The 13,201-nt window shown below is 32.5% G+C and overlaps 1 protein-coding gene across 2 annotated transcripts in view; it reads left to right on the top strand.

The window, feature by feature from the left end:
* The window catches only part of LOC122271919 (Golgi-associated plant pathogenesis-related protein 1), a 61,600-nt gene that overhangs the window by 27,070 nt on the left and 21,329 nt on the right, over window positions 1-13,201 (top strand). For both annotated transcript variants that reach the window (XM_071182096.2, XM_071182095.2), the window contains exons 2-3: window positions 3,207-3,422; window positions 4,623-4,745. In XM_071182096.2, coding sequence (XP_071038197.2) covers window positions 3,207-3,422; window positions 4,623-4,745 — 339 coding nt within the window. The remainder of the gene's footprint in view (window positions 1-3,206; window positions 3,423-4,622; window positions 4,746-13,201) is intronic.

Here is a 13,201-nt window from a genome sequence, read left to right as displayed (position 1 = left end):
TAACGTAATTTCATCATATTTGAATGACTAAACTTTCAAGGAAATGGAGACCGAGTGTATATAAAATGAATGCATGAATATTCTTCTTATTCCCAATCTGAGCATAGGGAGTCTTTTATGCACTCCAGCTAATTGTGATTCTCCTACCATGTCTTGCAGATTGCTTTTAATTGATATGTAACTGTCATTCGCCAAGTTCAAATGAATTAATAATAAAGAAAATAATTTTTTTGAGCATATGCATGTTATTTTAAGATCTCTTAAATGGTTCACCCCTATAACCCTTAAAAGCCGGTATTGGCCCTATGTAGGAGTAGAGAAACAATATTAAAAAATCCAGACATCCCAATATTGGCTACTCGTTGCTAAGGAAGTTATTCATTGCATATCCCCCCCCCAGAAAAAAAAAACTTTCATGTTGCAGGCAATAGTGGGGGAAAGATTGCAACTCTTTTTCAATTACGGCTTTAATTTAACAAAAAAATCTATGCGTAGGAATTGAAATTTATTTTATTGACTATTTTTTTATTTTATTTGAAAAAATTGTATAAAGTGGGAGTTATAAACAGAGGATGCAATTAAGATAATGCTATTATAAAATTATGCCTTTTACTTGCAACTTATTTTGTTTTTCCCATTTTTAATAGGGACATGAAATATGATTTTAAAATTATGTGGTTTTAAATATTCTAATCATTTATATGGTTCCACCTCTTTAAATTAAAATGTCTCCTTTGAAGTTAGTAGTATTTTGAAAAGTGTATTTACAGCTTAGAGTATAATAAGGGCAAATCGTCGCTTAAATTTATTAGCGATGTCTTCAAGTTGTAAAATAAATTTAACTAATACTGTTGTCGATCTCAGAGCTTCAGAGAAAATTTGAGTACCTTAGCTAGTTGTAATTTTGGTCAGAAAATTTTTGCTGACAAATTAGTTTCTTTTTTGTCTGTTATATCTTGATAAATCCTGCTGGTATCGATTTCTAATATATTGTAAAGTGACCAATAATTGACTCTTTTAACTAAAGCGTCATTCATTTTAGTTTTCTTTTTAGCATATCTTTAACTTAAATTCATCTTTGTTGTTGTTGTCTTGAAATATTTAAGACAAGGGGGGTGATTGTTCTGGTTTTCCAGTGGCTCCATCTATGGCTAAGAATTAAATTTCTGCCACACCCGTTTACAGGGTGGACCTATTCATTCTTTCACAGATCGTAATTTTGACCTGAACCAGGGAATGATCAATCTCCAATTCAGTTCCTTCAGAGGTATTATTTGTTATAAAAACACGGAGGATTTTGATGACCCGACAAATTTAACGTTCACAAGTCACCATTTACTACACTGGGAAGGCCGGCAGATACAAACTCCCATTCGCTCGAACTTGAGTCCCCCTGCCAACCTGGCTATCCCGTCCCCAAATCAATGGACTGTTACACATGAATTAAAATCTATCTGCAAGACGTGGGGGGAATGCAGAGAGGAAGAGAAGTGTAATGATAGAAGACCCCTACTATAATTGCGTGTAAAGAGGGGCGTGTGCCTTGGGTCACTTCCTTAGAAGTTAGTCGTCCACAAATGGTGGCCATGGGTGAAAGCCCTTATATAGCAAGACGGAAAAGAAAAAAACCTGGTACGTAAAACATTTCATTCCAGCATTTTTTTCGAAAAAAATGAAATATCTGTAACTATCAAGATTTCTTTTATAATTCTGGCATATATATAAAACTGCTTCTTTTCCAAGATAAAGAAGATATTGTTGAAAAATTTAAAAAAAGAATAAGTAAACTCCTCCCCAAAACTAGTTATAACTGAAATGGTTTTACTACCAGCCTTTCCTCTTTTCCGTCTCGCCTTCACCCCTGGCTTCAAGTATGGTATCATTGTATAATTTTTAAAAAAAATATTGAATGTATCTAGTTTAATTTTTAATGTATTTCTCCAGATATTTGACCTTTGCCACGTTATTGATACGTTTATAGAGATTTGTAAAATATGCTTCTCCTTCAATATGATTGAGAATTAATAAGGATGCAAATTTTACCTTTTCTCTTCCACGTATTATGTATTGTTGATATCACCTACGGGAGTTTCTAGAAACAACTTCATTTTGTATTACTCCTTACTTTCAGAGATAACATTTTAAGATAGATCTCCAAAATATGCAATGCTCCCAAAGCTCCGCCATTGCTTGTTTTGTTGTTGAATACAAAGTACCAGTCCCCAAAGTGGACACTCCACTTCTTTTTAGGAAGTAATTGCCTGTGGGTGAGACTGGATTCTTGGCTATGATTGGAAATGACAGAAGTGATAGAAGACTTTTAACCTTTTATTTGGTGTGCCAATAAAGTCATCAAATAATGTGGTGCACCAGTGATGCGTGTAAGAAGTTTCTTGATTTGGGTTTGAATTTTTCAACACCAAAAACGGGCATGCATATTTCAAACTAGGTCTGACATATTAAAGATAATGTGTTTTCCTTAAATGTAAAGGAAGAGGTTATTTGTAGCTAATTATTAGTCTTAGGCAGCCTTACCTACCTAATCAAAATGTAATAAGGATACAAATTTCATCTTTTATCTGATATGTAGTGATCTGTTGCTATCAAGTATCTGAACTGACCCAACGCCTCCTACAACTGAAAGCCTCCACACGGTTTCTAATAGGTAGTCCGAACAGACCACCATGAAGGGGAACCAGTTTACGAGAGAACCATTTAATAGAACATCTAGTAAAAATAAGGTAACAAATGTATATCTAAAAATTTGTTTAATTTTTGAATATGATTGGTTAGTCTTGCTTACTTGTCAACCACTACAGATTAAATTCTCAAATATATATCAAGAATTCCTCTCTGTCACTTTTAAAATAGAATTTGGTTTCATGCGCACTACCGGTTCACTTTTAAAATAGTCTGAGCAGACTACTTACATAAAACCGTGTGGAGGCTTTCTGATGTAGAAGGTGATGACTGACCCCAACTGAACAAGCAACTTAATAACAATTCGTCGAGTTTTTACATGTATACATATTTGCATTGTTTAAAAATCTCTTTTTGGTAGCCACGAGTAACTTAAAATATTCATTTTCAAACTTTGATACCAATTTTTAAAAATTGAAGATTGTAGACACTCTAGAAGTGTAATATTAACAATGAATGTATAAAAAGCTTATAATCAGTTTTCTAATTAATAAATTTTCTTAAAGATTCGGACAATGATTCCTGCTTTCTACCACCTTCCAAGAACTTGTCTTTTGACGTAGAGGACTTTCGACAACGCATGATAGCTGCACATAATACGTATCGGCGAATTCACGACAGTCCTGATCTGACTCATTTACAAGAGCTAGAAGATGGAGCACAAATTTGGGCAGAAACGATTGCCGCCAAAGGCTATTTTCAGTACTGTGAACATTTACATAGTGAGTAATAAGTTTTTTTATTAAGTAAACTAAAAAAAACCCATAAAAAAGCCACTAATATATATATATATATATATATATATATATATATATATATATATATATATATATATATATATATATATATATATATATATATATATATATATATATAAAAAAGCCACTAATATATATATATATATATATATATATAGTCAAACCTCGATATCTCGAACTTGAAAGAAGATGAGAAAAAATTCGAGATACCGAAAATTCGAATTCAGTTAAAAAGATTAAATTGTTGTTTGCTTTAGAGATGTGTAAGAAAGTTTGTCCATAACACTTTCTAAGTGGACTATAGCTTTGAATGTCTCCTCTGACATATTCGGCTGCCTCTCAATAAATCTCCTTACAGTGTCCACAGCAGAAAGTGCTTGTTTGAGAATTGGTTATGATTATGAGAATTGGTTTTCTATTCTCAAAATTTTTTATTGGAAATATTTTTTTCATTTTCAGAAAAAAGATCTACACTATTTATGGGGAAAAAAATTCAAGTTATCGAGAGATTAGAAAGAAAAAAAATCGAGAAATCAAGTTTTTTTTTAACATTGAGTGTATGGGAAATTTGAAGGGAATATTTTTTTCTTCAAGATATCAAAAATTCGTGAAAGGTTCGAGGTTTTCAAAATGAACCATAATTTTTTCAACAATTATTAACTTTCAATACTCATTGTGGTCAAACCGAACTTACACATTATATAATTTCTTATCATTATATAATTTAACATTATATAATTTCTTAACATTATATAATTTCTTAAAGCTTCAAAGCATGATTTTTCTAATTGAACCAACATTTTTGCAATGCAATATTTTCCAAAACATTTGCATCTAAATGATAAAATGTTAACATAAAGTTAGTATAAAAGTGTTTCTAGATTTTAGCCAAACCCCAGTAAACTATTGTCTAGTTAAGAAATACCGAGTCTGTTCAAAGTAAATAGCATATTTAATTTGATGTGCAGTAATCTTTAGAATTGCTTCTTTAAAATCAGGTCATCAGTTTAAAATTTATTATGGAGTTTATGTTAAGAAGAAAATAACATTTCAAGGTGTACAATGTTAACAATGAGTTAAAAATGATTTTCAGTTAGTAAATAAGGCTTCAAATAAAATATATTATATAATACTTGCAACTGATTATTGTTGTTTCTCCTTCAGATATCGGCGAAAGCTTGTGCACTGTTAATTTAATTGGTGCAAGACCAACTCCAGAAGATATAGTGAGGAATTGGTATAAAGAAATAAAACATTATAGCTTTGCTGAACCAAGATGGAGACGAGGTATTTATGTTTAAAACTATGTAATTTTTTAAACAGGAATTTTCTGTTTCTAAATTTTTGTCAGTCCTTAAAACTTTTTTTTAAAGAAGGAACATTCAAAACACATCGAAAAATATTTGTAATTAACCAGGGAAAAAATACGTGTCTTCTTATTAGAATTAAAACTTTAAACATCGTTTTACTAAATTTAATGATGTAACATGAAAGGCCTATTTAAACTTTAAATTCCATAGTTTTAAGAATCATTTTACTTCAAGTATTAAAGTAAGCGCGAAGTATACATAAGCTCATAATTTTAGGTAACTTAATTTTACAAAAAAAGTTTTTAGACAATAATTTTCATCAAAAGGTTTTAAGTTTCAATAAAAAACCGTTATTTAAAAACTAAAAAACATAAAATAAAGAATGCTTACAAATAAAAAAATATGATTCTTAAAATTCTTCAAATTAAAATCTTTCATGCCTTTTTTTTATTTCTAATCGAAAGTAAAAAACCATTCTATTGCAAATTACCATCAAATAAGAAAAAAAAATTTATTTACATGTAAAATTTTTCATTTAAAAATCCTAACACTTACTTGTTTCATAAATCCGGAGAATTCCAAAATGATGCGTCTTTCGTTTGAAAACTTTATTCTCAAATAATATATACAAAGATTATCCCTTCCTTATTTTAAGATTTCATACCACACAATAAAATTTTATAATTGCAACATCTCGATATGAATTTCAATATGTAACTTAAGCTTACATTAATCTGCTGATCTACTCAATTATCAACTGAGAAGATAAAGCTAGAGATTTTTTATTACTACTAAAATATTAGAATAGTGATTAAATTAGTTAAATAGTATTAAGTAACATTATAAAAAAGTAATAAAAGATGATTTCTTCACAATTTATTTTTCCTAGAATTTGGCGGAAATTTTTATTGATTATTTATAGGAGTCAAGTTTACGGGAAAGTCCGGAATCGAAGTTATTATTTGAATTTTTTTTAAAATAATATGAAGAAGTTTGATTAATATAGATTATTTTAAAAATTCCCTAAAATTTAAGTATTAAATATTAAATTAAGTTTTTTCAATTTAATTATAATTTGGTACTGCACCAGAACTTTTACTTTTTAACCAACTTAAGACGACAAGTGGATATCAAATACTTTTTTTAAAACTTTTTAACCAACATTCTAGAAAAAATTGCATCGATCAAATTAAATTTAGACCTACGAAAGGTCCTTGTCACCTTAAAATGAACTGAAAAAATTTTTTTTTTTCATAGTTTAAATATAGTTTGTATTTTAAAATTACAAATTATTGCCAGGAGATGGCGGAACACTAATTGACATGTCCCCCTCCCCCCACAGCTCACTAACTTCTGGCGAACGATATTGGCGAGACGACATTTTTATCTGAAATTGTTTTACTACATGATTAAAGTAGGATGGATGGTCATGAGTTTTGCCTTGAGCGCAGTACACCAACCTTTCTCAAGGAGGGATAAGTTGTTAGCAGCGCAGTCCACCATGTTTTGGAAAACCATTAGCGCAATCCGCTATTACCGTCCATCCCCAATGCTGGCGGACATTCCTACATTGGAGACCACTCACGGGCTAAACTTTTTAACAGAAAAATTTGAAAGATATTTTCAAAGGGTCAAATGCTGACTTCAACACCTACGAACTGAGAGATATTTTGCGAAGGAAAGGGGATTCGACTGTGCAAAATTAATCCAATCTAGGAGAAGGGTTAGAAAATTTCACGAAGCTGCATCCCACTTGAATTTGTATGTCTTCTTAGTTATCTTGGAAAATAAGGAATCTCATCGCAGAATCTGCGACCTCAACAACATCGACGGGGATCCACTTACAGGTGTGGCTGGCGGCATATCTAGAGGTATCGCTGCCAGATCTTCGAACCCGTCCAAAGGAACTGTAATGGTAATCACTAGAGCCCGGATTTTGATGACCTAAAAAATCTGAACTAATGCCCTTAAAAAGTCAAAAAACTGCCCTTAAAAAAGACAAAAAATGCCCTTAAAAATCCAAAAATTGCGCAAAAAATGCCTTAAATAAAGTAAAAATATTGAATTAAAATTTTTTTGCTCTTTAAAACTATTATGAGTCATTTAAAAAATATAAAGCAATGCAATACTTGTTCTGCGTTCTTTAAAGTTTGAAAAATTTGTTTTATATCCTAAAATAACAAAAAAAGGAAAATATATTGACACCAAAATATTTTTATTTTGTACAGAAACTTTAATGGATATAACAACTTCCATCTCATAATATTACTAAATATCAGAATTACATTGGATTATTAAGTGTTTTTTGATAATTTGAAATGTAAACGAGAGTCTCTGGTCTGAAAGAAAATTTTCATTCCTGCAGAGGCTTCTTTCAACGTCTAATGATGTTATAGGTGCGTACTTGAAAAAGACGGTCTCACTTACTGACAATTCTTCTTCAATATGAAAAGATTTTGCTTCACCTGTTAATATTCTATAGATTTTCTTCATTGTTTGGAAGCCAGTGTAATAATGAAAATTGATAAAAAAAAATAATAAAAATTGGAAAAAATTAACAAAAAACTTTAAAAAATGCATTAAAATGCAAAATACGCCCCAAAATCAAAAGAAAAATGCCCTATAAATCTAAAAAAATGCTCCAAAAGACAAAAAATGTCCAAAAATGCAAATGTCATCAAAATCCGGGCCTTAGTAATCACGATGCATGAAGTGTGCCGGGCTCCAACCCTACTAGACTTGTACTAAGGACTTAACTGAGATTGCATTGTGCTGCAATTGCGACCAACCTCGCACAGCTAATTACAGTGACTTTGAGTCTGGATTGAAATAGACAAGGAAAAAACTTTACTTTTCTCTGAATAAGGCCTCCCCGCCTAGCAAAGACTGTAAGCGTCTATTCTCAGATCATGAGGTAGTTGAAATCGTCAGATCACTTCTGTCCTAATTTCTTTGTCTTCAGAAAAGATGTCGTATTACAGTGGTTCATATCTTATCTGCTTATCCCTGAGTATCTAGCTTCTCGAATATTATAATTTAATATTTCTTCTTCAACATCTTCATGCACCTAAAACTTCATTATGATGCCGTCGCTTATTTCCCCGGTACCCTTACTTACCCATTTTTCAGTTTCTCCATTTATCATCTCGTGCTGAGACTCTTGAAATATCGTTATAACTATCTTTATTCTACCGGCCGTACTATGTAGGGGTTAGGGAACTGGCCTTGCATCAGAAAAGTTTTGGGTTCGAATTCCGGAGAAGGCATGGATCTTCTTCTATTCTTTTTGCTATCTGTCCTTATTGTAGGAGCAACGTGAGTCCTCTTAATACGGTGGCCTTGATAGAGTGGCTAACAAATATTGCTAATCAGCCTGAATTCATAAACGTCAACCCAAGTGGTCAATGAAAAAAAATCTTTATTCTACAAGCTTCACTATTTAATTCGTTTCCAATTTTTTAAAACTTTAAAGAAAGTGGAATAGTTGGTATTCTTGAGAATGTCATCGAATTTTACTGAAATAAACTCGAAAATTAATCATTGTTACATAAAGCAACTGTTAGATTTCTACGAATAAAAATTATAATTAGTAACAGTGCTATATTCGGTTAGTAGTATTTTTTTTATATACATGTAGCTTAAATCGTGTATTTAATTGTATCGATTTAATAATGTTTTTTAGAATGACAGTCACTGCTATTTCTCTCTGCTGCTTTCGAATCACAGGACTAGAGATAACAATATCAGAAAAGTGACAGTTTTGTCCTCCACTATAAGGAGATACAATTAAGCAGCTGAAAAAGTTACTTCCCTTGTTTAGCGGAAGAAATTAATTCCACGATGCAGACCCTGCTGTACTTCCCAGAAGAACATGCTTTATGCGCTCAGGGAGTTGAGGCTGCGAACTAAGCTGAAGTGTTATAATTTAATGACCTAGTAATTACATACGTTAGAACATAGCTGAAGTCTAAGTATTCTGCCTCGAGCGGCTTTAATTGATTCGTCAGAATTTTGATTCATATATTGTGAGAATAGTTGTTAAGCACCAAACGTTAAAGTCTTGAGCATAAAACCAATAGAAATTGAAACACGATTGAGATTAAACTAGATAAGAATATAAAAGTATTTACAGCGGTTAGAATAATATTAACATTTACGCAGATGTAATAAAATTAAAAAAAAATGTTGAATATATATGCAGCACTTACACGAGATTGGCGATTCAGTCCAATCCAATACAGAGAAACAATTACAAATACAAAGTGATGAATCATCCTACAACTAGCTTGCCTTTGAATTATTACTTCATTTCCAATAACAGCCTTCCGCGATCAATTAATGATGCAGAATGCTCTGAAATATATAACTCCAGACGTGTCAACTTTTATTTCCTTCCATTATCATTTTTCCCAGTGGTATTAAAACTTCAATTTTAAGCAAACAAATACGTTGTATTTGAAAACAATTTAGTTGACAACAATGAACTTGATTTTGAACTGGTGTAGCATACAAAGTGCCTGTCCGCGAAGCGGACAATTGACTTTTCCATCTGAGATAGTGCCCGTGGGCGCCTGTAATGGTGGCGATGCAGTGATGAGTAGAGTGGCGAGCGAAAACGCAGAAGCAGAAGTCACAAATTAGTTTATACTAAAAGCGATAAGTCCAATATATGATGGTAGCGATGAAGTAAGAGTGGCAAAAGAAATTTAGGTATAAATCTAGGGGTGGTATGCTCGCGAGTCAAGGATCACCCTTCTGGTCATTTCCTCTCTCTGCGAGCATCCATAAATATAAAGGGTGGCCACTATTTGTAGTACTTTGATAAGACACAATCAGAGAGCAAGAATGCAGTGATTGGGTTGTGGTTTTTCATATCCATAATAAGCTGTTTGTTCAGAAGGGTGTTAAACCCTCCTGGGTCATTATTTTTAGATTTGCTATAGAAACTAGCATTTAATTTGTTGATAAAACTCATAATAGGGTCTATGTTAAGGTCTTTTCTGATATGAATGTTAGGCAGGTATCTAGGTGCACCAGTAAGGCGTCTTAGTATTTTGTTTTGGACAGTCTCCAGTTTTTTGGTCTGGGTTTTGTTGATTATATTGCCCCAGGCGGGGCAGGCATAGGTGAGGATTGGCCTTAGGCACTGCAAGTATAGCAGACGCTTGAGGTTAATTGGGAGTGAGGAGTTTGCATTTAGTAAAGGTTTAAGGCAGTTATAGGCTGCATAGGTTTTATTAATAGTACTTTGTAGGTGGAGATTCCACGTGAGTTTGTCATTAAAGGTAACTCCTAGGTAAGTTGCCTTATTCGTGATTGGAATTTTGTTATTAAAGAGGATGACGTCACTTTTAATTTTTTTGTGCCTTTTTTTCCTCCTAATGATCATTAGTTGAGATTTCTCAGTATTAATAGCTATTTTATTGTTGCGACACCAATCTTCGATTGGGGGCATATGTTCGTTAAGGCTTTTAACAGGGGTTTAATGATCTGGGTTTAATGATCTCATAGCAATTGCTGTGTCATCAGCATAGAAAGCGATAAAATAATTCTGATTTGTATAGTTAATGGGAAAATCGCTGGTGAAAATTAAGTACAATACCGGTCCCAGGATGCTACCTTGTGGGACTCCGGCACGTATAATTCTTTTATTTGAGAGCTCACCATTAAGCTTAATTTGGAATGTCCTATTTGTTAGGTATGAGTTAAGAGTCTTAATAATATCAAATGGTAAATTTTGATTTATTAATTTAACAATTAATGCTTCATGCCAGACGCGGTCAAATGCTTTGGCCACGTCCAGCATGAGCAGTGCGGTGGATTCATTTTTAAAGATACCATCACTGGCAAAATCAATTAACCTGATTAATTGTAGTTGACAACAATGATAGTAACGCATATTAATATATAAGCTTAATTTTTGTAAGAATAGTGGTGATCAAAATCATTTAAAAATTGAATTTATAAAAGAATAAAATAGCATATATGTACTACCACTTTAATTTAAATATGAAAATAAAATCTCCCGCAAAATACGGGGGAGTTGGCAGGTACGTAAGTCATAGACAGAAAAGACTAGATAATTAAGCACTGAATCTTATAATTTTAGAAAACATGATAAAATTTAAAAATATTAAATACTGGTAGATTGGAAAATCAAAATTTAAATTTAATTTCAGTTATGTGATTTTTTTCTTTCTTTAAAAAAACCCATCGTAGATTTGAATAACAATGCAAATGAATATCAATGCAGAGAAAACACATTAAATTGCTTTGTTAACTCACTTTGATCGCCAGAACTTTAATAACATTACGATATTTCCAAAGTACCATTTCAGTTGTAAGTGCCTAAATAAAGGTATATTTACAAACACTTTTATTATTTCATATAATTTTAACAATTTTCACCTTGTAGAAAATTATTTATTTGAAATTAAATTTTATTCACGTTGATCTCAGTTTAACTTAAGAAAGTAATTACCGAATGCAAGCTGGGCCGCACAGCGAGTAGAGCATGGAAGATAAAAGTAGGCGTTACTGTCTAAAGTATCTTAACTTTCTACATTGACGTTTATCACCATGACGTCATCATTTCTATTGATTCTAATAAATATTTATAATATTAAAGCACTAGTCATCTATCATTACGCTTCATCTTCCTTCATGTAATGTTGACTGTTAACCTATTCGAGACTGGCGAGTTTTATATGAAGTCTCAGGGTGACAATAATCAGGGTAAAAGAGATAAAAGTGGCAGCCAAACTATTGGGTTGTTCGGAAAATAATTTCGTTTTCTGGGGGCGACATAAAAGACAATTTTCGTATAATGAATAAATATTTTATTAAATTATATTTTCTGGTCCAACACTTTTTTCCATCTTTCTGGATGTGGCATGATTTCACGGTCATAAAATTTTTGGTCTTTCCTGGCAAAAATCTGATCCAGGTGATTTTTGACCTCTTCATTTGAAGTAAAGGTTTTACTGTCCAAAAAATTTTGCAATGACCAGAGCAAATAATAATCCGATAGCGCCAGATCTGCAGAATATGGTGGGTTTCGGGTTGTATCCAATTCAAGTTGTAAAAGCTTTTGGCGAGTGAACAAACTTGTATGAGGTCTCGCATTATCTTGGTGGAACACTATACCTTTTCTGTTAATTAATTCTGCCCTTTTATGTTGAAGTTCATCATTCAGTTTGTCCAGCAGATGACAATAGACTTCTGAATTAATTGTTGTGTTATCCGGTAAAAATTTAAAAATAATAATAAAAAAAAAACTATTCCTTTAAAATCTCACCAAACAGACAGCATCAACTTTTTTGATGAATATTGGCTTTCGAAATGCTTTGAGCCGGTTCATCTTTTCTGCTCCGTGATTTCTTGTGTTTGACATTGTTATAGATAACCCGTTTTTCGTCCCCAGTAATGATGTGCTTCAAAAATGAATCATTTTCGTGTCGCTTGAGAAGCGAATCCCAGAAGTCAACGCGACGACACAAATTCCTCTCCGTGAGAATATGGGGAACCCTTATATCGAGCTTCGAGGTTAATCCCAGGCTTTTCAAATGGTCATAAACAGTTGAATTCGATAAATTTAACCTCTCACCGATCTCACGTGTTGTTATTCGCCGATTTCCATCAACTCATCATGCCTTTATCAGCTTCAACCGGCCTTCCAGGATCTTCGTGGTGCATCTTCGACATCAATATTGTCGGATCGGAATTGAGCAAGCCAGTTCTGGCACTGGCGTACTGTCAACACATCTTCTCCATACACATTGGTATTCTGCCATGAGCAGCATTTTTACCTTTTCTATAGTAAAAATGTAAAATATGACTAAAATGCTGCTTACTTCTCCCCATATTTAAAAGGGCACCTACCAAAGACTATTGCGCAGAATTAATTTAACTTTTTCACACACAAGCCTTGCTATATCAGCTCTCAAAACACATAATGATAATGCGGCTTAAGTGTGAAGTTGGTTTCTAAAAAATACAATTAAATCTCCCGTCATAACAACGAAATTTCTTTCCGAAATTTTTATAGCAGTTTATTTGTGGGCGGGCTAATAATTATAGTTCGCAACGAACTATAGAGGGCGTTGTTGTATGAGACGAATTCCTGCGTTTTCCATATGAGCAGTCATTCAGTTGTTCCAGAGAAGTCTTTAATGTAGCGTGTAGCATTGCAACGTTCCTTCTTTATTGTGGCTTATTAAATTTAAAAAAGAAAAATATTTATTATTCTTTCTTAAGCAAACGAAGACAAAATGGTATCCCTTTTCTTTAGAGAAGGAACATCCAAAGCACATTGGAAAAATATTTGTGAATGAACAGAAAAAAAATGTGTATCTTCTTATTAGAGTTAAAACCTAATGCCAGTGAAATAGTTTTAGTAAGTTTAATGATATAACATGAAAGGTCTATTTAAAC

Source organism: Parasteatoda tepidariorum, chromosome 4 (genome assembly GCF_982258835.1).
Source record: "Parasteatoda tepidariorum strain Cologne lab strain chromosome 4, Ptep-v5.0, whole genome shotgun sequence".
NCBI lineage: Eukaryota > Metazoa > Arthropoda > Arachnida > Araneae > Theridiidae > Parasteatoda > Parasteatoda tepidariorum.
Note: the sequence above shows the minus strand (reverse complement) of the source record. Positions and strands in the feature narration are given on the sequence as shown.